This window comes from Dermacentor variabilis, chromosome 11, assembly GCF_050947875.1.
Source record: "Dermacentor variabilis isolate Ectoservices chromosome 11, ASM5094787v1, whole genome shotgun sequence".
Classification (NCBI taxonomy): domain Eukaryota; kingdom Metazoa; phylum Arthropoda; class Arachnida; order Ixodida; family Ixodidae; genus Dermacentor; species Dermacentor variabilis.
Window position 1 is genome coordinate 115693377 of NC_134578.1, and position 25951 is coordinate 115719327.

At 44.3% G+C, this 25951-nt stretch overlaps 1 protein-coding gene and 1 pseudogene across 2 annotated transcripts in view; one reads left to right on the top strand and one right to left on the bottom strand.

Moving 5' to 3' along the window:
- The first annotated feature begins 318 nt into the window (after positions 1 to 318).
- LOC142564092 (uncharacterized) overlaps positions 319 to 25951 on the top strand; it is a 96721-nt gene continuing 71088 nt past the window's right edge. The window contains exons 1-4 of one of the 2 annotated variants that reach the window (XM_075674937.1): positions 319 to 680; positions 13319 to 13432; positions 23524 to 23608; positions 25409 to 25460. In XM_075674937.1, coding sequence (XP_075531052.1) covers positions 644 to 680; positions 13319 to 13432; positions 23524 to 23608; positions 25409 to 25460 — 288 coding nt within the window. In that variant the 5' untranslated portion in view covers positions 319 to 643. The remainder of the gene's footprint in view (positions 681 to 13318; positions 13433 to 23523; positions 23609 to 25408; positions 25461 to 25951) is intronic. The other variant, XM_075674936.1, reaches the window with a different exon arrangement.
- On the bottom strand, positions 10335 to 10510 carry LOC142565067 (U2 spliceosomal RNA; annotated as a pseudogene).

The window sequence follows — 25951 nt, forward strand, 5'->3', positions numbered from 1 at the left end:
CACCGTGTCCCACGTTGAAAGACACGCACGCATGCTCGCCGAAGTGCGACGCGTTCTATTTTTTTATTTTTTTTTCATTCTGTTTATGTTACTTACTTTTGCACAGGCGGCAACTGCAGCGAGCAGGCAACGCAACGCCGGCGTTTCTCGCGCAGCTGTTCATCGGGAACAGCTGCGTGATTAAGCCACTTGCGCGCCGCACTATTTGCGTGCAGCGTCGGCAGAAGTTTGAGTGTGCGCAAGCGGCCACGTCTTCTTGCGCGCAAAAATGAAGTTCCGTGCTCGAAGAGGACTACGCAGTGAACTTTTTTTGTGCACGTATACAGAGGTGCTACATAAGGATGGCAGATCCTTCTCGTAGAGGGAGCCGTGATGTGAAATAGCAGCATAGCTCGAAATAGAGTGATAACTCAGAGTGCGAAGTGACACAGCTCTTAAAACATACCTCGCTCTTGGTGGCCTGTGAAGTGCGGCTGCAGCACGTCGTCTGGTGCACCTAAATTGGAAAGTTCAACTCGATCTCGAGCAGACGACGCTACCTCCTCGCCACCACCCTCGCAGCAGACAAAAGACAGGTGACCCAGCTCCAGGCGAATTTATTGCTCACGAGAAGAGAACGTGGAGATATGATCAAGGCGCAAACATGTCCGTGAGCGACCCGCTGCTGAAGCAGCTCAAAGGTGAGTACACTGTCGAGGAGGCCCTGTTTTGGCTCAGAAACCTGAAGGCTTAGTTGACCAGCTAACGGCATCTGTAAACACTCGCACGAGACGACAGATTGTGGTAAATAAGTAGATCTGTTGTGTGGCTGGGACGAAAAGTTCGCACAACTATGAAGCCACAAAATAAACAAGTAATCTATGCCTATTCATCCACGTTGCGTCACATTTATTGCCTTTTCTAGTAAAACACGAGGTAAGTTAGCGAATCATCTGCGATTAAAAACAGCATCCTTCCATGTGTGAGCGCAGTTCCATTAAATTCACAAGAACATATTGTGGAACCGTTCAAATGGTCATAGAGTGCTGGCGCAGACACGGTTTCCTTTTGTTTCGTTTATATTTTTTTTTCTCTCTTTAATATGCTGAGCATATGGAGCGCTTGAAAATCAGTTTACCCTAGACTGCTATTAAGTGATTCGTTTGTTGTAAAAAAGAAAGAATGCTGAAATAAGATGAGATGAAGTGAGAATGAAACCTTTGTGTGAAATTGCGCCAGGACTGTTAAAAGAAACTACACTTTGACTAATTATCGACGGTGTGGAATATTAATAATTCACATCTCAGCCTACGGAAAGACGCCAGTGTTCGATTGTTTTTTTATATATAAAGAATTAAAAAGTACTTGAAATTTTGTAACACGTCATCATATTGTGATTACCTATAAGTTGCCCGGTGATATGCTATTATATGAAGTATTTTGGTACTTCTATTTCGAAGTAATCATGCGTATTCATGTTGCTGTGCTTTGTGAGTACTTGTAGCGTGGGCAGCCGTCTGGTCAAGCGGACAAATGGCAGTTTTTCTTCCCCACTCCTCTCTCTGTTTGTTTAGACAGACGAAAAGGAAAGGGAATAATTGACGCACGGATAGGATTAAGGCCGCACTTACTGCATGTCGGGCCTGCTTTCACTGCTTGATAAAAGAATTCAAGGGATCAAGCTGTCTAGTGATGAAACCGCGCTGGCTCTTCCTCCTTATGTTAGGTCATGGCATCGATTCTTAGCTTGGAGGCAATTAATACCGTCTTTCGTAGCGTTACTGAATCCAGTTCCGCGCGTCCTCATTCTCTGAAGTGTACCACACGCTGTGAAAGGATGAGCTGTCCTTACTAATCCTCAATGTAATTGAAAAGGCTGCGAGTCAGTAAGTAGGCCGTCCAGTGGTGTTCGAGGGAAGACAAGCTTTCCGCCATGACGGACCCAATCGGACTCGTCAGTAAAGGATGCATTCTAGAAGAAGGTCTTCACCAGGCCATTGGTCATTATTTCATGCTTTAATCGCGGTGGAGCCCTTGACGAGGGGTTTCGCTTTCTTAACCCTTTTGTTTTTAACTATCTGTAAATAAGGACTCTTTGACACCCCTACGTGGCGCCAGCTGCTCCTGTTGTGGGACATGATAGTTGTGTTCATATTAGTCATCCCACCAACATGACTGAAAAAGGAAAGAGAGTAAAGAAACAGTATTCCCAATGTTCATGTGGAAAACAATTTTTAATGTCCCCACTAAATAAATGTTCGCAAAAGATTTACTAGTTTTTGGGCAGTTGCAAAATCAAGAACTCGCATACACACATACACGCACACAGGAGCAACAGCAACACGAAAACATGAACATGTAAACAAGAATGTGTGCTATTCGAATAGGCAAGCACAAAAACACGGAGAAGAAGACGAGCAATTATAGAAGGGTGAGATGGGCTGTAAACAAATTTATTAATATTTTTCATCTTTCTGATTGCTGCATGGACAAATTCTACAAACGCAAGTGCATTAATTGCTGCAATTCTTCTGGTGACCATGTAACGACACTTTTACACTACTGATAGTTGTCTTCTATCGAAATCACCTAGCTTTGCCGAAATAGTCTTATGGGAAGCGCTACATCTCTTTTTCCCATGTAAAGGAAAATGCTCAACACCTTAGTTCGCCTTATGCCATCCTAATTGGCATTTACATGAAAGCCGAATAGACAGTAAGATTATGTGCGTAGAAAGCTTCGGCCCTATCAGTATGTTCGACGTGTTCATATTCATATAGCGTTTTCTCTTTCGGTTAAGTTCATATAGGCTACAAAAAGGGTTAGTACAGATAGCACATGGTGTCTTCAGTTCTCCAGCTAAATCAGCCGGCACGTATTTCTTTCTTAGCTTAGTAGATGCTGGTGTTGCAGTGTAAATATATAATATGAAGAGACGAAAAATGAGACCGGAATTAAGAGCGCTTACGTATGAGCCTCTCACGAGCAAAACATCAGATACTGAGTGGCATGGGTTTCTAGTTAGTCTTGACGTCGAGGTCTGTTGTAACTCAGTGGCAGCACAACTGATTGTCATGCATCTACTGCTATCCTTTGTGCACAAACGCCGATAATATAGTGGTCTTGTTGCCAACATTTTCATAAAGAAATGCACAATTTAAGCTATATTTCCACCATATTTACCACGGCTGCTTACAGACATTACAGCCACTTGCTGTTCGGTGACTGCCACCTTTCGACATTTTTCTGGTTTGATTTGGCCACTAAGATGTCCGAAAATTACATCCCAAGCGGATTCTTTACCATGTGTGTCATTTTCAAATTAGCACAATTGATCATGGAAGCAACACGCCTTACTGGTCATATTTTAAATTTTTTTTACTAAACACAACCGCAGCTACATTTTATGCCACATCTTTAAGCTGCCACTTGCTAGCGGATACGTTTCAGATAATTAGCTGATTGCGAAATTATTCTTGCAATTTTAAAAGGCAATTATTCACCTACAATCACTTACATGGCCACATGCACCACTAGAAATAGTTGTAGATTTATGGAACATCTTATATACTGAAATGTGGCCACCTTTCTAAGACTTGTAAACCAGGATCGCGTAAACTCTACTCGAATTTGTTATTCTTTATTTGAATTTTTCTCTGTCTTGATAAAATTTCTGTGTTTGGTTACTGCATAAGTTTGCACACCGAAATCTGTACACCCTTCGATTCTAAAATGAATTTGATGATTTATTAAAGATAAACAACAGTCCTTGTGCGCTAATTGGCACACGTATCTGGTGCAACCCATGGCACAGTCCTTTGGCCCAACCTACTGCTCACCTGCAATTATGACTCGTAAAAATACATCTCTTGCTAACAATTTTGTTCCTGAGCGTCGCATTACTAACCTTACATTAGTGAGGTCCTTCCACTGCCTTCCTAGCAGTGTAGTATCAACCTATTATCTTTATAGACAAGTCCTAACTCTCACTAACACCTGAAATACTTATGTGTTCATATCCGCCATGACTTGTCAAGTTCGATCTAATTACTAAATTACAAAATCAGTAAACCATGTTATCGGCTACTTGCGCTGTAATCTTGCTCACACTAGTCTTAATCACTGTAATGCTTATACGACGAGAAAGCAGTCTAATATCCTCTGTCATGCGGTTCTAGGCGTCAAGTTTGGCCAGATAATGACACTGGCTGTGCAGGGATGGAAAACAACCACGAAACCGAAGGGTTTACATCGTGCTATGACACACTTATGAAGGCCGAGAAGCAGTGAAAGCAGAATGTACTAAAATCGAACTTTTTGTTTATTTATCCGTTTGCGTATTTACTTATTTATTTATTTACTTATTTAGTTAGTTGTTTATGTGTGTATTTATTTAGGTACCCTAAGGATCATTATGGCATTACGGAGGGGAGTGGTTACAAGCAAAACGGGTAAATTTAACCGAACTGGAGGTAATGAAGCAGAATAATGTATATGCAAAATTAAATAACAAATGGCACCTAGATATACAAAATTAGCTATGGCGTTCATGAGTACAGGTTGACCAATGTGAAGAGGGTTCATGGTTATACAGTGTTGGCTATGACGCTCTTGAATAATTGGTGATCTGCGATGATAATCGTCGAGCTGGGAAGGTGACTCTACTCAACGGAAGTGCGCGGTACAAATGACTGCAGGAAAGCGCAGGATATGTATCTTGCAATGTCGACCTTATGAATATGATCTAGCCTGGGCAATACATACGGAGGCAGGAAAGTAAGTCTGTTGTGTAACAGCGGGTGATGAAATATCATATAGTGAAGACCTAACGTATAGGAAAGAAGTAAATAATTTATTGTGGAGAAGCGATAAAGTGTCGCCTGAATAAAGAGGGTTTGTAAACAAATTCGGCATGCACACCAAAGACATCCTACGTGTAGGATCGCGAGAGCAGTATAGTTCATTTGGTGAAATGTTTTTTTTTCTGCGCTTTCGTTGCCCGTGCAAGCTCGCCCCTGGGTTTTAACTGCACTTTTTGAAGGCCACATGAAAACGAGTCAAGCGTCTTAACGCGCTTGCTTGCTCGCAAGGAGTTCATAACTCCAAGGCCCGCTCAGCGGCGTTCAATAGGACATTAAAGTTTATTGAATACGCTCATTTTATACAATTATGCCATGGCACCACCTCCTACTCCTTGGCTGCGCCGTCACGTGCCCAACGACGTACGCACTAGGCCACACGTCTAGTGCGCCAGATGGCTGCGACGTGACGTGTGCAACGACGCATGCACTAGGCACAGATTTAGCCAATCGGAACCGGGGAGCCGCCGCGGCATTAGGGAAGCGTGCTCGTATTGTGCCCCGGAGGCCCTGGTTCGACTGCCATTTAGACAGAAATTTACCCAATTTCCTTTCCGAAGGCATTAATTTACTTTGTTTACAGGAACCTCCCTAGGAAATTGGTCGTCAATCCGAGTAGTTTTTTATGCGTTTGTGCTCTTTACCGTCGGTCGTTTTTCGGTACCATCATTTTATTTGGTCATGCCGCCGAATTCAATGTCGCACTTTCGCATAACTGGGCGTATGAAGCTTTCGCATTAAAACAAGAGAACAACAACCACAACAACTTCTAGGACATCTTGCGGAATTGGCTATCAAGAGCAGCAAGTTTTTCTCCATCTCCTTTTTTTTCTTATAGGAGATATAAAGTTTATCGTAAAATCAATTATCATTATTTATCCAGAGCTGACCTCAATAACAAAGAAGTATGTCTTACTTGGCATCATTGCATATTAGCTTCACGTCTTGTATCACCGGCGAAGTCAAGAATCGTTTTGGAAATGAGAAAGAGGGGGGTGTTTTTGTGCTAAGTATTCGGATCGAGAGCATACGGAGTCGCCATCTGTTGGAAGCACCTCGCTTGCGTAGTATGAGGGATAACGCGGCGCGCTCCTCATAGGTTTGGCTGGCGGCGCTCAATAAAAACACCATGCGGGAGCCCTCCTGGACATTTCTGTAAATACTCTCGAAACGACGGAAGTTTTTTTTTGCTGTTAAAATAATAGGTTTGGGCAAACAGAAAGCGCAGAATGGTTTGCAGACACTATCTCTTTACCGAATAGGTAGAGTGAACGCCCACTGCTGGTGGTCTCCGCGATGCAGTCACCCTAACTGGCTTCTTGCGTGAAAGGTCGGCAATTTCTTGGAGCGAACTATGTGAAATGTGTTCTTGTACAAAGCTGGCTCTACAATCAAATGGCGCATAATAGAATGAAGCTTCGATGCAGTGATCGCACGGGTTCGTGGTGATCGACTGCGGGTCTGCATGCATGTGTCGCTGTGGGCGCGTTTTCGCACCGTGCCGTGAGCTTTAGGCCGAAGCATGTGAGTAATTGACAGTACCCATGCAACCATTGTTGCGCAGGCACTGTCAGAGCAGTTTGAAAATAATGTCGTATAACTACGAACTTCCACGCTTACGACGGTGAGTTGTGATGTACAATGGAGACGATTCAATCTTTTCTTTCTTCAATAGACTTGGACGTTTTAATATAATTATTCGTCAAGTTGCGTGCACTGTATGTTTATCGGTCTTGTCAACGAGCAATTACCGGCTGCTTTTTTTTTTCTTAATCCAGTACATTTCATTGTTTCGTGCTACACAATCATGAGCATATGCCATGCTGTCGCCCTTCCATTCCAGTGAACTTGCCAGTATTTAGCATCAACAATTTCACAGACAAAAGCTTCATGACGTTAGGCGGGCAGCGCGCGCCGGCGAGCGCGTGAGTGCGCGCTTTCTGCATGCTACGCACCCAATATCGCAACCCCGACGGCGTTTCAGAAATCTTCCTCGCTGAAGTGTTTGCTGCACGCCTGTGTTGTAGCCGGTGGCTGCTTGCCGGTACCAAGTTTCGCGATCTAAGCTTCTCGCAGCTTCTTGTCCTGCGGGCACGTGTGAACGCTGGCACCGGTGTCCCTTGCGTTCGGCCGGTGCTGCTGCACCGAGCACTAGGCCACCATGCTGGACGCCTTCAAAGGCAGCCATTGCCTATTATAGCGCTTTCAAGTGTTGTCAAGAACACACCCGAAGCGGCAAAACCTACCCACTAAACCAGAACCGCTGCGTAGGTGAGACTTTAAACTTTCGCTTTCAGCTCGCTTCGACGCTTCCGAAGCAACCGACGCGGCCGCTGTGTCCACGCGATCCCTCCTAGCGCGTCACGCTGACGGGGGCGCCACCTTTTACAGTGGTGGAGCTCGCCCCCAATACCGGCGCCCATAAAGGTTTGGGGTGGAGGGAATGCACATGGTGCGCGATGTGTCCCTCGCTCCTCTCCCCTCAATACGCGTAAAACTTGCGGTCAAATAGCGGTGGAAGGAAGACTGATAGGCTTAACGTTAAGAAACAGGAAGAGAGCGTTGTGGATCTGAGTGCAAACGGGCATACCCGATATTCTAATTGACATTAAGAGAAAGAAATGGAGTTTGGTAGGGCACGTAATGCGTGGGTTAGATAACCGGTGGAGTATTAGGGTTACAGAATGGGTGCCAAGAGAAGGAAAACCCTGTCAAGGACGGCAAAAGACCAGGTGGGGTGATCAAATTAAGATATTTGGAGGCGCAAGTTGGAATTGGTTAGCGCAGCGCAACGGTAATTGGAGATCGGAGAGGCATTCGTCCTGCAGTGTACTTAAGATAGGTTGATGATGATGATTATTATTCTAATGATGATGAGTGTCCCCTTTTCCCGCATGCGTCAGGTAACTGCGCAGTGAGCGTATCGCATGTACCATCATTTAAGCCTTGGAAGCACACGTGCGGTTATTAACCACTTGTTCCGAAGGCTAGGTACAAAATTTTTCAGCCGATTCTCATATTTCATTCCGGGATGGGAGACTGCTAGTAACGTAAGATGGCGAGAGGCCACTAGGTGATAACTGTTATTGTTATCTTTTCGTTTTTTTTTTGCAGAATTTGATACGTATGCGTGCAAGTAACGAACCGAGCATCTTGTAACTTTTTATATGTTCGTTTTCTACTCTTTACGTCAATTCGCACACGTGCACCAGTTTACAGTGATCGCACTGTAGAGGAACAATTTTTAGCATTGTACTCAACCAAGATTTTAACGCAAGAGTGCGAATTCTTTAGAGAATGTAGCTTAAAATATATGCACAAGACGCGTTTGTAAGTGCAAACGTCATCAAAGGTAACTTTTGTAATTAAATTATCTTATGGTAAATTCAAATTATTCCGCGCTTTCGTTGAAATCTTTATGTTATGATAATTTTATCAACAGCACGCAGTAACTATTATTGCGCTTGCATTTATTGAAACAATTTGTCGTGGCTTCATCCTCATTCAGCGAGTTGCTTGACGCCGCCGTAACAAATGAGCCATAGGTGAAGCCGCAGAGTAGCACTCGGTATTTCGCGGTGTTGCAACGAAGTATATGAGGCATTATGCGAGTATCTCTTCTCAAAAAAGGACATTGTCTTTCGTTAGCTCGTCCAGCATCTGGGACGAACGTTCCATCATTCAGGCCAGCTGCAGTTGGCAAGGATACCGAGGCAAGTGCGCAGGTGCTTTAGGAGATGTTTGTATCACTACGACTAAAGCATCATGGGTGGACTAGCAACTTTTGTTCCACAAAAATTGAGAATACACGCAATATACCTGCTTTAGGCGGCATTGATAGGGCGGCAAAGTTATATGTTACGACGAATAGGGTTACAAAATGTGCGTAGCGTACTAAATGGTACGTAACATGTAATACAGCCGGTCCGTGTTGCATGCTCGCACTACAGCGCCTACTTCACTAACGCGTACTACGGGCTTGTCAGAGCCAGTGCGCTGTGGCGCGGTGCTCATCGATGCAGCCGCGCACTGGTTGCCCGCTGCCGGGTGACGTAAACCGAACGTCGCCTTGAGGGGCGCGTCGCCTGTGAATAACCTAATAGTTTCGGTTTCGTACGCTCCGGTAGTCGAAAAACATCATGCCACAATTTAGCGGGCAATCACATTTTTCGAGATCGAAATATTAATATCGCTTGTACGTACAGCCCCCTTACAAATTTGGCATTTAAGACGAACCCATTGTAAAGAAAAGCGGAAAACTGATTTATTTATATGTATTTAATTAGTGACCAATTACCGCATATCACCCGTCCAACCGTGGCCACCACCACTGACGCCGAGTATCGGAAGGAACCATCCTTCTACTTCAAAACTGCTATTTTTAACTACTACCTGATGTTTTCGTAGAAACACCAGCTATATTCAGGCATGTTCCACGCGCCAGTTCATGACAGCACCGCTAGAGAGAGCAGTGAGTCTAGAGGAATGAGCCAGATAGGAGCGCAGGTTCATACACGCCTTATAAATGACGTGCTTTGGCGGTAGGAATAAGGTGTGTCGACACTTTGTTTAAATGGGAATAGCAATAACGGCGATATTAAGCATGATATTGGTTCTGCCGGAAATTTTATTCATTTGCCACTCGCGGCACCAGTTGTGCACGCTAACTATCAGTCTGGAGAAAGGCGACATCGTTATGGTCGGCTATCTATCTATATGTAGCAAAGTCGTCAGGAAAGACACGAATTATAGATATGTCGAATTGGATTTAGCACTGCCTCAGCACGTAACACAGACGGTTGCGCAAGTTCCACTGAATAGCCACGTCAATAACTTTATGAACTATCCGCCCGTCTGTCCGGCAAAGAGAAACTGGAGCTACTTTGTTTAGAGCAAGAAACACATTCCATTTGCGGAACGTGTTGTGTATATACATAATTGAAATGAAGAAAACCACAAGATATTACAAGTTACTTTTTTCTCTAAAGTAGGTGTCACCAAGTGCCGGCGTCCCAATAGAGCCCGTTCCCCTTGCGCTCGTGACTGACACACGGGAAGCAGTAGCGCTAACACTTATGTAGCACTACATCAACGCCTGTTGTCTCGTCACTCAATGCGCAGCGATGTGCTCTCTGTACTCAGCCGCTTACGTCTATTTTCATTCATTGCAGCCTTAAGGACTCGAATGCATTACAAAAAGCGTGGTCTGCACCAAAGTAGTTCGACATATACGAAAGAAAACAACTAAAATGCAATAATGTGCATTAGGGCACATCTACAGCATTTATTTATGTAAGTACTGGAGCAAACAGTCAGTTAAATATTAATGAAAAAAAAACAATACTAAGTATCATCAGTATTAACGTTCGTTTCAATTTGAAAAACCATAATCTATCTTGACGATGAACTGATGAGATACAGCAAATATTCTGTTTTATTTTTACAGCGAAGGTGTTTAGGGCTATTGTTCCGTACATTTTTGTTCCGCGTGCGCAGAAAGCGTGCACCAATCCCGGAGATAGCGTAATGCCAGGCCGAACCGCGGTGGAGGTGAAGCAGGCTTCAAGCATGCTCCACCAACTTGCAAAAATAAGTTTAATATCTTGCGTGCAAATAGAACTGGTATCAGATATTAAGCTGATAAGAACAGATGCTACACTTTCAATCGCGTTGGCCGTGTCTACGTTCGCACCGCCCTTTCTTTGTTGGCATTCCTAGCTCTTGTGTATGTACTTTCCTCTCCTTCCGCTTTCCTGCGGGAGCGTTGCCGTCGCAAGGTCACGTGGGTCTAGTTTCCTCCGGCTCCTCGGGGCGGCGGTCCCTTCCTCTGCGCGAATGTATACATAGAAAGCCTGTTTGCCCTGTGTTACGCAGCTTCGCTCCTCATCCAACACAATGTGGAACGACTCATAAATTTTATTTGATGTTGAGGTATGCTCTTTAGCACCACAATTAGACGAAAAATAAAGCTAGAAACAAGACAAAAGATCAAACTCTTCTCTGAGTAGCTTTTGTTTTACTTGTGACACTAAAAACCATGCCACCACGTCATTTATTTATGCAGTTAACTCACAGGGAATTAGCAGAAGGATAGGAATACAAAGAAACTATGCATTGTTAGCGAGTAAAGATGAAAGAACAAACATCGAACAATACAAATAACGCGATAAATTAAACAAAACGACTGTCTGAAGTATCAAAAAAGGAGTACCTAGGAATTTTAGAAATGTTAACTGCTTAAGATGAATCAACAAGTCTCTAACAATGTTAACGCAATACAAAACAAACAAAAGAAACTATACAACTTCACTAAAATTATTTATTTAAGTGCGCAGTATGATTTATTTTTGATGAATATGGAAATAATATGCATAAGCGTGCATTGAAGGATAGAAGGTCAAGAATGTCAACTATGTCATTTGGTAGGTCATTTCAATGCTGAATGGCACGTGGTATCGCGGAAGAATTTAAAGCATTGGTTCGGCCAAAGATACGCTGGAAACTGAGATGATTATGCAGTCGCCCAGATGCACGAGATGGACGAGTGAGCGGCAGGGTGGACGGGCGCGTGAGATGGAATATCTTGTGAAATATACAAAACAATGCTATGATTCTTCGTCATTCAAAACATGAGAGGGATAAAGACCACCTAATGCTAGTCACGCTAGAGTCGCGGTGATAATCTCTGACAGTGAAGCGGGCGGTGCCGTTTCGGACTGACTCGAGAGTCGCGATTAGGTAAGCTTGATGCAGTGACCACATGGGGGCTGTGAATTCCAGTTGTGGCTTCACGAATGTCTGACAGGCGATTTGTATGGTGAGAGCAGGAGCATCACGCCTGTTACGTTTAGGATAACCAAGCATACGTGAGGCTTTAGCAGTTACTTTTTCGATGTGCGCAGACCATGACAGATTATGTGTAAGGAGAATGCCGAGGTACTTGTATGAGTTGGTGCGTGTGACGGGGTTCTTATCCAGTGAGTAATTGAAAGCGGGAAGTGCCTTTTTGCGGGTGAATGTGATTAGTTTTCATTTAGCAGTATTTAGCGTCATTTGCCAAGAAGAGCACCAGTTAGTAATACGGTCAAAATTTCGTTAGAGAGCGACGTGATAGGAAGGTGAGTAGACTTGACGATAGATCACACAATCGTCTGCGAACAAGTGAATGCATAACGTTATTTCGGATGGCAGGTCGTTAACATAGTCAGAAAAAGTAACGGTCCGAGCACGCTTGCTTGTGGACAGCAGATATTACATCGCTGATACTGGAAATAAAGTTATCGACGACGGTGAATTGCTTATGGAATGACAAGAAATTCCTTATCCAAGATGCTGTTGGCGAATCAATATTTAAGCATGAACGTTTAGCCACAAGACGGCAATGACTAACGCGATCGAAAGCCTTAGCGAAGCCTCTGAAAATGGAATCTGTCTGTGGGCCCGTACCCTGTTTAGGAAAATATCCGTAGTCAATCCGAAAAGTTGGGTTTCACATGATAGTCCCTTTCTAGAACGATGCTGATGTTTAAAGAAGAACTTGTTAGTTTCCAAGTGATTTGCTATGTTTGAACAGATTACCTGTTCTAGTAACTTACAGGGAACGCTCGTTAGTGATATTGGACGGTAATTCTTAACAGCGCTTTTATTGCCAGACTTCAAAAAAAGGTATAACTGCACCGACATTACAGTCATATGGAACGTCCCCTGTTGAGAGGGACTGTTGAAACAAGCAAGAAAGAACTGTGCTAGAGGGTACTACTGTATATTTTAAGATTTTTGAGTTTATACCTTCCATGCCGGAAGAAGATGACATCTTAGAAATCTACTATAGGGAGAGGACTTCGTCCTGCAGCTGATATAAATAGGCTGATGAGGATGATAGAAATCTTTATTTTGCACTTTCGTTTGTTTATTTCTTCTTGGCAGAGTTCTTCCTGCGCTTCTTTACTGCGCGAGTCCATTCGATGTGGTTCCTTGTTTGCCAAGTAAAGAAGGAGTGTTTCTCACAGGCGTACTACCTGTGAGATACACCTTATTTCATTTCTGTTTTGCGGTTTTACCCGGCTTCATGACGGATGTCCGGCGTTATTCACATTTGTATTAGTAAAGGTAACCCCCTTATTTGCATAGAAAAGTTACCTTGGGTGCCCCTCGCCCTCCCCCGAAAAAAATTCCTGGGTACGTGCCTGCCTCAAAGTGTCCAAAACAAGAGCTTAGTGAAACGCTGGCTGCGCTCCGCGTAGACTTCTGCTAAACATTCAGATAGTCATGTATGTATGGGATCACATTTGTGTTCGTCCGAACCGCTGTAATTCCTTACCATCATAGCTTCACAGAGTTATGCACAGAGTAATATCTTTATAGAGATCACATTGTATACACCGAACGGATGTACAGCTTATTACGCAGCTTAACAGTCAGTGACCTCAAATATTTAGTACCTGCAGTCTTGCTTTAGCCGCAATGCACTTCTCTTACAGACCATATATTCGAGCTTCGTCGCCATTGCCTTGTGGTGGCCATCGATGACTCCAATGGCCTCCTGCTCCCTTTCTGCACAACACTGGAACTCATCTTCCGGAAGGGACTCCAAGGTATTTATTAATAACCTGGCTTGGTCTTATGACTCTTATCGACGCGAAATTTTCTTCTGTGGCCTGTCTGGGAAAACCTACTGCGCTGCGTGGAAATTTCGAAGTTCACGAAGAGCGTAGCCTTGCGGAGCTCATTGACACAATCCTAGGGTTTGTGTGCGTGCGTGTGTGTGTGTGTGTGTGTGTGTGTGTGTGTGTGTGTGTGTGTGTGTGTGTGTGTGTGTATGTATGTATGTATGTATGTATGTATGTATGTATGTATGTATGTATGTATGTATGTATGTATGTATGTATGTATGTATGTGTTTTAATTGATTTCTGGGGGTTTCGCGTGCCAAACTACGATTTATAATGAGGAATTCGGTAGCGCAAGATTCCGGGATAATTTTCACCACTACGGAATCTTTACCGTGCTGTCAATTTGTATTATTATCATTTCATTTATTTATTTACGATGCCTCAATTATCCCTCATGGAGGGGTTTTACATGAAGGGCGGATGAGCGCACAAATTAGTAGGAATTTAATACCACTGTAGTTAGCACTGAAACGAGTTAAAAGAGAAACAGCAACGCAGAAAACATAAAGGCTAAAAACTTTTGCACATTCACAGTTAAGTAAACTGGAAACCGCATAAACTAAAAACGCCAAGACTTACAAAATATGACAGACTACAAGTATTGAACGTAGTGTGCACAAAAAGTGGCAGTAACATTTTCTAGTTATGAAACACGGCAAGCAAAAACAGGAAGACACCTCGATAAAAATATTAAGGCGCTGGCAGAAATATGTTAAAGAAAATGTTACAGATAATGCAAGAGGATGACGCAACATGCAAGTGGTTCAATGGCTGACTTAAAACGTGCAGGGTAATCATGAACAATGAGGTTGACCGGAAGATTGTTCCAATCGACGGTTGTTTGAGAAAAGAAGGGATCGATATAGTAATAGATATACTAATATAGTAATAGCGGCCTTGGGATACGGAGAAGACACCTTAATACATCTTGAAACAATGATGTAAATGAGCAGTCACTGTCTGGCGAACGGTAGCAAGCTTTAAATATTGTTACGTGTAGCTGACGTACGAGTCTACAATATATTTACACGTAGACAAGCGGTGGCAATGATGGCGACGCTATATCAAGCGGTGGCCACGTCGTCTTCCTTCTCCTCAGTGCAGCCACACTGTGGCGGCTGTTCCGTAGCATCACCCCCGGCAGTAGAAGCGCCGTCCCGGTGCTTAATCTACACATCCGCGGCGGAAGGTGTGTGATATGGCTTTAGTCTCGCCACGTGAACGATGTCACTTGCAGCCGACGATGACGCTGAGAGGCTGGCGGGGATGACTTCATACGTGACATCGGTCACTTGTCGCACCACACGGTATGGGCCAGTGTAGCGGGACAGCAGCTTTTCGGAAAGGCCCACACGTCGAATGGGGGACCAGAGGAGCACCAGAGAACCCGGAGTAAATTGTACGTCGCGATGGTGGCAATCATAGAGGCGTCTCTGATGCTCCTGCGAGGCCTCGAGACGGGTGCGGGCGAGCTGGCGCGCGTGGTCGGCGTGTGCGATCGCGTCGCGGGCGTATTCAGTGGATGAACGTGTGGCCGAGGGCAACAATGTGTCCAAGGGCAACGCGGGTTCTCGGCCATATAGGAGATAGAATGGTGAATAGCCGGCGGTGTCGTGACGCGATGAATTATACGCGAACGTCACATATGGTAAGTGAAGATCCCAGTCGTGGTGGTCGGTCGCGACGGACTTGGATAGCATGTCGGTGATGGTCCGGTTGAGGCGCTCCGTGAGGCCGTTGGTCTGTGGGTGGTAGGACGTGCTGAACTTGTGCTTAGTCGAGCAGGAGCGGAGGATGTCCTCGACGACTGCCGACAGAAAGCTGCGGCCACGGTCAGTGAGTAATTGGCGCGGGGCACCGTGCACTAAAATGATGTCATTGAGCAGAAAGTCAGCAACGTCAGTAGCACAACTTGTCGGGAGGGCTCTGGTGATTGCGTACCGCGTAGCATAATCAGTAGCGACGGCGACCCATTTATTTCCGGAGCCCGAGAGAGGGAACGGTCCAAGAAGGTCGAGACCAACACGGAAAAAGGGTTCCGGTGGGATGTCGATCGGCTGAAGACATCCAGCTGGAGGTGTGGAGGGCTTCTTCCGGCGCTGACAGGGCTCACAAGCGGCAACGTAGCGCCGCACGGAGCGAGCGAGACCCGGCCAAAAGAAGCGACGGCGTACACGGTCGTATGTGCGCGAGACGCCCAAGTGTCCAGCCACGGGAGCGTCGTGAAGTTGTTGGTGGACAGTCGACCGCAAGTGGGATGGAATTACGAGCAGAAGGTCACGGCCGTGTGGATCGAGATTGCGGCGGTATAGTGTCCCTTCCTTAAGGAGAAACATCCGGAGAGAGGCGTCGCCAGGCGTTGACTCTAGATGGTCGATGAGGGCTCGTAAGGAAGGATCGCGGCGTTGCTCATTGCCGATTTCGAGCAACTTGGACAGAGAGAAAACGCAAGTGATGGTGTCCGCATCAGCCGGGTCGTCGACCGGGTAGCGGGACAAATAATCGGCATCCTGGTGCAAGCGTCCCGTCTTGTATACCACGGAGAAGGTATATTCTTGCAGGCGTAACGCCCAGCGAGCGAGTCGTCCCGTGGGGTCCTTGAGCGAGGATAGCCAGCAGAGCGCGTGGTGATCAGTGATGACACAGAAGGGGCGTCCGTACAAGTATGGGCGAAACTTGGCAACAGCCCACACAAGAGCGAGGCACTCGCGCTCTGTGATTGAATAATTACGCTCGGCGGGTGATAGAAGTCGGCTGGCATAGGCGATAACGCGATCATGTCCACGCTGGTGTTGTGCTAATACTGCTCCTATGCCGTGACCACTGGCATCAGTTCGAACTTCCGTTGAAGCAGACGGGTCAAAATGGGCCAGAATTGGAGGCGTGGTAAGGAGAGTAATGAGCTGCGAAAAAGATGCGGCAGGGTCAGGTCCCCAAGAAAATAGGGCGTCTTTCTTCAAGAGGACGGCAAGGGGACGGGCGATGGTCGCAAAATCCTTCACAAAGCGTCGGAAATATGAGCACAGCCCTACGAAACTACGAACGTCCTTGGTAGACTTCGGAACAGGAAAGTTCCGGCTCACGGCCTTGCTACTGACGAAAAGGATTTCTAAATGGAAAGGAATAGTTACACGGGCGCACTGCAGGGGGTGGTGAGCGCCTATAAGAACATCACCACTTGGTTTTCTCTCGCGGTCATGTAGAAATAAATCAAACTCAGCGAAAATAGAATGAAGCTCTTGGTCACCAGTAGATCAGTTTAGCCAGGTTTCAGTATCTGTTACTAGGTTTGGATGTGGATGAGTCGGTGGGACTGCCTAGAACGTCACCTTTATGTAAAACATTTCATATGTTACTAAAAAAAACGACAAATCAGTTCGCTTGTTATGTTCGCAAGCAGAGCGCACTTGCTACGATTCGACTTTGAGAGCCTTTTGACTGGTACGTTCGAATGTGTACGTATCGTCCCCAATGATTAGTTTGTTATAGCGTAGTTTGAACGAAAGATTTCGGCTTTTTCCGAAGTCGACTAAGTGCTGACAAGCAAAGCGATTGCTTAGCGAGTAGTCCTCTGTAGTGCTTATACGGGAACTTTAATTCTACATCCTGCCACTAAGACACGCTCTCTTTCGGATAAGTGCGCGAACTTAACTGCCACAGGACGCTTTTTTTCAGAACGGAAAGTGCCAAGACGGTGTGAGCGTTCAATACCTCGCGTCTCGACGGTAAACTGGACATGAGAAGCGCAGTAATCTACTAGTTTATTTTTTTTTCTGACTGTACCCAAGTTTCTCCGTCTGTATCGACAAGCCCGTAAAATGATAAATTTTGCCGGCGTGCTCTGTCCTCTGCCTCGTCTACACAGAAGGTTAACGCAGCAATTTGGTTAGCGTAGTTCTCAGCAAGTGTATCAAGGCTCTTGACCTGAGTTTTTACAGCGGCAAAATAACCACAATGCTTTTCTATTTTACAAAGTCGTTGTTTGATGGTGTCAAGTATTTGGTCGTTAATGCTTTGTTTAGCTTTTGGGGAGCTCATTTGATTTAATCAAATGAGCTCATGAAAGCTAACAACATTGAGCTACTTGAATCGAGAAGAAAAAAATGCCGTTTGAATTTTTTTAACTTACTTCGTAACGGTAAAATGCCTATTGATCAGACACAGTTTCTTTCCCCTTCCCCTTTGGCCACAAGACGTACCGAAATTAGCAAACACACTTTCTAACCACTTACTTTGCAAGAACAGACATTCATAAGTTTTCCTTTTTTCCGCGTTCTGTGTCCCACTCGAATAGCCTAACAGAACCTTATGGCGCACTATATGACGAAATGATTATGTCTTTTTGTGTTCTTTCCTCTGGTACTATCATGTGTCTTTTCTTGTTGTTGTTCCCCTTTTGTGTAAAACAGATATTCTGTAAATTGTATTGCCCGTCCTGCTTTGACCAGATTTCTCTGCCGTATGTAACATATAAATAAATAATAAATAAATAGCTTTGACTGTCCTCACTTGAGTTCGCCGAGAGCCTTTACCAGATCCAGTGCTCGTGAGATGCGGAGAAAGTACCGGTAGGACGGGGATTTACCTCAACGTCTCCTGCCAAAAGCAGCAACAAAGAAAGAACAGAACCGCAATCTATAATTATCGCGTAACCTTGTTGTGGGCACGGCTGCAGTACAAGACCAGCATAACGCGTACGTCGCGAGAATAAAGTGAAGTGATTTTTACTTGCAAGAAAAGAACAGGAGTCCAATGAGCATAACCCATTGCTGACATGCCACCGAGCCCACTGAAGGGAGTGTTGATTCCGAGATTTATTTGATCATTTGATTAGGGCGCTGCCAGTAGCGCGAACAATGACCCTTGTTGAAGCAAGCATGCAGTTGGGGTTGCGATGATGGCGCTGGTGCCACGGGGCACGGACGCTGTTTGAAGTACTGGTCGTTGACGTCACGCAGCCACATTTCTGTTGATTGTCGAGCTGTTGCCAAGCAAGGCTGCACCTGGAACTGAGAAGTGTGTGCTGTTACGATGGAACGCGCTTCACATTGCAGCGGCACGGAAGATGCCAGAACGGTAAGCTGTAAGGAAAGAGCGGGATACCAATGAGCACAACCTATTTATGGCGTACCATTGAGCCCAGCGCGGGACACTGCGTTTCTGCATTTCACGCTCAGCGAAACGCGACCACCGAGTCCGGGATTTCATCTTGCGAATTCATGCTTAGCTGCATAACACCGTAGCCGTTAAGCCACATGTATGTATGTATGTATGTATGTATGTATGTATGTATGTATGTATGTATGTATGTATGTATGTATGTATGTATGTATGTATGTATGTATGTATGTATGTATGTATGTATGTATGTATGTATGTATGTATGTATGTATGTATGTATGTATGTATGTATGTATGTATGTATGTATGTATGATGAAGAAGCCAAAGGTAACAAACATAAAATATAAGTAGTACTGACGCATGTCTTTAAGCACGCGTACTGCACTATCATCCCCATTACTTCACGCAGCAGCGCCCTTGTGTAAAGTTTCGACTGCTCATTGCATTACTTTCCTTGTAGCGTCTCTCACAGCCTGCGTCGGTTTTGCGATGGAAGTCGTCAAAGAACAAGGTGTATGCGTAACATTTAGGGCTCTTTTGTTTTCCTTTTTCTTTCTTTAATGTTGAGGATCGTTTTACTTCTATTTTCTACCGCAAACTAATATTGTCAGCCAGATGATTTACGTTGAAGCGCCTAGGCTATTTATTGCATGATATGGTTCGCCAAAAACGGCCACAATCTGTCGAACTCAACAGAGCGGCTTCTTATTAAAACTCTATCGCCCACACAGAATTGAACATGCACCATTTCTCGAGAAATGCGACAACTACACAACTACACGTAACCCTCCGGACTCCCCATATCGTGCCCGTCGCAACTTCTTATCTCTAAACCTTATACGAAAGCTCAAAAGAAAGCGTGTTCAAGAGGCCTAGGAGATAAAAACAAAAACTACGTAAACTTTTAAGATCTTGAGTGTGCAAGAATTCCAGAACAGTGTTGAACTGCGTATAAAGCGCAGGGACAACTGAATTGCATCTCTTAGTACATTGAAGGTGCTTAAATGTTTAGTGTGTTCGAAGAAATATTGGAAATAAAGAAACAGTTTACTGTTCTTTTAATTGAAATGTAGAAACAATAAGAAAAAAACTGCAAGTTGTTGTAAACACATTGCGGAATACGTGTATTAAACTTCCACAGGCGGTAACGTGGTATTTCGTAGGACCTTTTTATTTCCACACTGACCTTTTGCCTTTGTTGCGCTATTGTCAATTATACCCTTCACAAGACATATTAGCATATCATTAGCCATAGTGCTGAACACTGCTGCAGTCGGCTGTTGACAACACCTAAATACTGGTACTCCTGAACATCGATTATAGCCCTTTGAGGGGACTTTGAGTGAATTGAGAGAAGTGTAAAATAGTATTCCGCTGCAATTCAGTAAGAGTGATTGGTGCGACTTGCGAGGTGTTCGTCGAATCGAAGAACAAATAGTGTGTAGTGTGTTTTGAAAGCCATCTGTGCAAAGCGCATTTGCCAGTGTGTCTCACAATCATAAATCATGTCGCAGAAGCATAGCTGAACTGTCAAGGAACAGGATACATTTTTTTTTCACTCCTGAGTAGCATGATATAGCGGATTAAAGCATGACGCACTTTGGAAACCGCCATGAAGTCAGTGTTTGAACTTGCAACATAAACTCCGATTGGCATAATGCAGAAATAGTTGTTCTACTTTTGATGAAGTTAACTTAACCAACCAATAGGTGATATTTATTTAAGCTGCCGTTTCCCGACCACGTTGCCTTTTTCATCAAGGGATCGGAAGACGGATGGCGGCTTGGTGAAGCTTTTTACAACTTTTTGATAAGAAGGGAGAGGAAGGAATTTCACTTGGGATAGCAAAGCTGGTTTTACTACCCTTCCCCGTCGATGAAACCGCGAAAGAACAGGAAATTGACCGGCGGACAAAGGTTCACGGTACCGGCGCTGAATATATAAGGCTAGTTTCGCTGTGCCGCTTCAGAATTCATTGGTTAAAATGTGTACAGAGCTGCTTATCGTACACGCGTCAATTCCTCTCATGACATGTCCGAGCTGGTAACCTGCACATAGATTCGGGCGGAGCAGGTGCCGCAGCGCATTTTGACGTCGACGAGTACCAGCGTGACAGAGGATTCGCTATTCTAGCGAAAGAGGCGTTGGGAAGCGGTGCACTAGGCATTAAATGCGTTTAAGGACAAGTGGTTAGCCTACAATGTACGTAAGGCGCAGAAGAATCGGCCTTTGAGACATAGAAATCAGTAAAAATAATGCGGCAAGGACCCAAACAGTTTTTAGGAAGTTGTTATGCGACAACCGGAAAAGCGAATTGGCCAGCTTCAGTGGCGGGGCTGAAGAAATTTGTCGGCCAATGAAGCTGTGGTCCAGTGTTTGACTCCCTGTGGTAACATACTTCTTTCCCTGGTAGTTTTGTATATTTAGTTAGTTATTTATTTATTTGTGATTCCCTCAATGTACATAATTGTACATTGCAGAGGGGAGGGGCGAGAATACATTTCAAGAGTAAAAAATACAGGATTAGTTCAAGAAATTTCCAAGGAACAAAAGCAATACGAAAAACTAGTAATCCATTCATAGCAAATAACAGAGACTTACATAACATGAAAATACAGGAAGTGTACACTTTAGCAAGCAGACAATGTTCACGAATAAGTACATAAGTATGTCATTTGCCACCATACATTATTTTATGTTGATTAGTGCATTCTTAAAACGAGTGGGGTCACTGATGCTTACGAATGATGTAGGCAGATTATTACAGTCCAGTGAAGTCCTAGGAAGGAATGATTGTGAGCACGCGACGGTGTAATGGCGAGGTACGTTAACTTTATGTGAGTGGCCACGACGAGCCGAATAATAAGGCGCAGGTTGGATCCAAAGAGGGCGAAGATCTGCATTGTGGTAGTAGATTTTACGAAAAAAGGGAAATGCGTGATTCTTTTCTGCGAAGAGATAATAATGGGATTTGAAGGGTACTGTTCATTAATGTAACATTAGCAGTGCGATGGTTGTTAGCTAAGGTGAAACGAACAGAGCGATTTTCCACTGATTCAGTTTCGTTAATTAATGTGATCTGATGAGGATCCCAAACGGATGAGGCATATTCTAATTGGGGGCGGACGTATGTCGTGTACAACAGCCGTTTTAATACAACTGGCGCAAGTGAAAAATTTCTCTTGAAATATCCTAAGGAGCGGTCAGCGTTAGATAATATATATGGTACATGCTACTTCCAAGAAAAATCACTAGTTATATGAATGCGAAGATAACGATAGCATGTAACGGATTGAAGGGGGCAGTCATTAAGGGCTTAGGCAGGGCGAGTTGTGTTAGAACGAGAAATCCGCATAGATTTGCATTTATTAATGTTGAGTTCCATGCACCAAGTGAGGCACCAATTAGATATGCTGTTTAAATCGGATTGAAGGGTAGCTATATCAGATGCATTAGTTATTTTTCGATATATAAAACAGTCGTCACCGAATAAACAAATTTGTGAGGAAATGATATCTGGTAAATCGTTAATACATATTAAAAATAAAAGAGGACCAAGAACAGATCCTTGTGGAACACCGGATTCAAATGGAGCCGCGTTAGATGTGGAGTCATTAGTTACAACAAATTGGGAACGAGACGAAAGGAACGATTGGATCCAGCTGAGTAGTCCCGGGTCAATGTTGAGTGCGCTTAGTTTGTGTATTAGCAGTACAAGTTTGACCTTGTCAAAAGCTTCAGAAAAATCCAAAAATATGCAATCAGTCAAAAAACCGCTATCAAGATATACATGTAAGTCATTAGTGAAAGTTACGAGCTGAGTCTCACGAGAAAAGAATTTGCGAAAGCCATGTTGACTGTTAGAGAAAGAATAATTTTCTTCAAGAAAGTTGACAAGGTAATAAAACATGATGTGCTCCATAATTTTTGACGGTACTGAGGTAATCGATATGGGCCTGTAGTTAAAAGGATCTGGAGTTTTGCCAACTTTGTGGATAGGAATAATCTTTGCTGATTTCCAGTCATGAGGCAACGGTGAAGACAGGTACGATTGTGAAAAAATGCTCTCTAAGTGTGAATGCACCAGCTCGTAAATGTGATATATACCTGTCTGGCATGAATACTCGTCGCAACGACGCAACACCCGCTGTAGTTGCTTAATGGCTATAGTGTTGGGCTGCTAAGCACGATATCGCGGGATCAAATCCCGGCCACTGCGGCCGCATTTCGATGGGGTCGAAAGGCGAAAACGCCCGTGTGCTTAGATTTAGGTGCACGCTGAAGAACCCCAAGTGGTCCGGAGTCGCCAACTACGGCATGTCCCATAATTACATCGCAGTTTTGCCCCTTAAAATCACATAATTTATAACGACGCATTCGAGCGGCAGTACATTCAAACTATGCGGCAATTGTGCTTCTTGGCATTACTTTACTGAAACTAGAGCACAAAAGTTCCCCTTGCTTAACGTTGTGGGTGTGCTGAAGGCATGTACCTGGAGTAATTTCCAGTGTTGATGGCAATGCGGTGCTCTAAAGTTCGGGCAATCGTAAGAGCGCCAACTGTTGCCTGCTATTTTACCGTGTTGCTTGCCCTCTGCGGATATATTATGTAACGTCGATTCGAAGATTCACTGTCCTCTAGTTATGCTGCGAGCCATCGCAGTACTATAGACAGGCCGTTCATCTACGGCATGTCTCAGAGGCTAAAGCTCCAATGCAGGCCCTTTTCGGGCGAAGTTGAAACAAGCTTTAGCTCAGTTGTAGTGTCTTGGTGCGACTCTTCGAAAAGTGTGTGTCGCAGTTTGAGGTACCATAACGATAAAATATTGCAAACAGCTTAGACAGTAAGTGGCTTCGCTAAATTCCCCTGTCTGATCTTGTTTCTTTTCAGTGCAAAAGAATACTCCGCTTGGCAGCTTGCGCCGAGACTACTGGAATGCATTTTTCTCCATGCTCCACTTGAAGAAAGAGGACAAGTGAGTAATATTATTTGATTCCCAATAGCTATGCTATCTGTCGTTACGGCAACTACTCGGAAACGTTCGGTGACCTGCAATTCTTCAGTCCTGTTCTGGTGCTCTGACATCGTTAAACTTTTAGTGAGGAAAGGGGATGAAACACATTACAGTTACACGGCTACGTTTTTGTTGCACGGGTGCCATTGTCGTTAGTCCCGGCCGTTTGTTTCAGCCGGCTTTTCAGAGCCAATAATGGTAACATGCGCGCAATGAGTTGCATTTCTCGAGCCCCATTATCGAAAGAGATTACTATGGCTGATGTCGCACACACACACGCCTGCATACGTGCGCAAACACACGCACACGTGGAGTGCACGGACCATGCACTTCCGCGCACTTCCTTTGCGCATTGACATCATTGTGTGTCTTAAGACGAAAAAGCTTTAAACCGTCTAGCCAACGCTCCTACTCATCATTTCCTGTAATGAACAGTGGTTCTCCCATTTTCGTTTACGGCTAGAGATATCTGCGTAACCGGCAATCCGTAGTCACTGTAGAGAGGGTAGCAATATCTATAGCGACTGCCGAGAATGAACAGTAGATTTTTGTTGATCGTTTTTATGGCTTGAAGCTTTATAGCAGTTTTGTGTGGAAGATAATTGAACTGCTATGAACAGTGAAATGTCGGTAACACACATAAAATGATAGGCGCTGATTGACGGCATGCTGATTATTAGGGAGCCAGAATATTTTACTTAGTCAACCCTTTCATGGTGGCACATACAAACACCAGAAGGAAAAGAAAATGTTATCTTAATGTGCAAAACACCTCATTGATAAGCGTAATCAACTAAAAGAGAAAGAAATATTTTGCGGAAGCTTTTTCAGGGACAGGGGAAAACACCAGGCAGAAAACTGGAACTGGTCTTCACCCCAACCCAGCTATGGCCTCGCTTGGAATTTTTACAGACAGCTCTCGTGATGTGAGGTTCATAGGTGGACATTTCATTCGCTTTACGTTACGCGTGTCACGCCACTGCAGTCGGAGACCGCTCATCCCTCTGTCTCTCCTCCGAGCATCATGAATTGCGTGCAAATCTCCTCCTTCCTCATCCTGTGTTCCAGTTCTAACCCAACAAATGACGCTTGCTGCCTTTCACTGAGTGTTAGCCGAAGACAGTTTTAAGAATGTTCGTGCGCAATAACGAAACTAAGCAAGAGAGAGAAATTTTTCTGGTATATTGCCTGCAGGCAACGCTCGTCAGAAAAGGATTATAGAAGCACACATACGGATAGTATTGGCCGTGGGACTCTACGCATGCATAATTTCGCTTTTTTGGTTCAGATAACTCTGCTCAATTGTGGAACAATTCTGCTGGTTAGAAATGCTCTGATCATACGCGATCAGGAGTTGTCGAAGAAAGCGATGTCGCTGCCGGCACAGTTCCGGCAGGGCGTCTTGTCTGAGTCGGTTCTTCGTCTCTCTGACAAATGCAATTCTCCTTGTCAAAACGTTAGCTGTAAAGATATTTCTTGCTGTTCTCGTTGTTGTAGTTGACTCAACATATGGCACGTATCCACGAGAAAGGATTGGACGAGGTTCACCATAAGAACTCTTATAGAACGCCTTCCTTCAATATAGCCAAGTTGTCTGTATTTTCTATGTGATTATTGATATGCGAGTTTGCGATGACGACGCCGGAGTATAAAAAATACAAAATGTTTGGAAACCGTCAAATACTTCGTCTCCACCTTCCTATTGACCTATTTCCTGCTCTTGCTTGATAAGCAGTCTTGCTTATTTCCATATTTGTCCAGGTTACCGTTGCGGCTGGCTACGTCCATTCAGACTGTGAAAGACTTCAAGAAAGTGAGCGTGCATATCTTGATGTTTTTGCGCCTAGGTTCGAGGAATTATTTCGAAGGTGAAAAATTCAACGCAATACCCAAGACAATCCACAAAGAGACGAGACGAGCACTGGTCCGGAGTTGTTAGAGAGAGACCATACTTGTTTCGTGTATTCTTTGTGGGTTGTCCTGGGTTTTGCGCTGAATTGTTCACCTTCAAAATAGCACGTACCAACCAGCCCTAACCGAAGTTCTATCGCGGAATAATTTTCCAGCTAACTACGATAGCTGCACCTTTAAGTATTTGAATTGGCTAATCAATTTATTCTCTTACGAATACCTATAGGCGACAGTGTCATATGTTTTTTTTTATCTGAAGCATGGGTATTCAGGTCGGAATTGCTGATTGTTAAGAGGTACCAAAACTTTGAATTAAGAGGACAAATTTGCTTCGGGAAAGGAGACAAGCACGCAATTGCTATATTTGGAAATCTGCAAAAGTTGTGTTTCCCA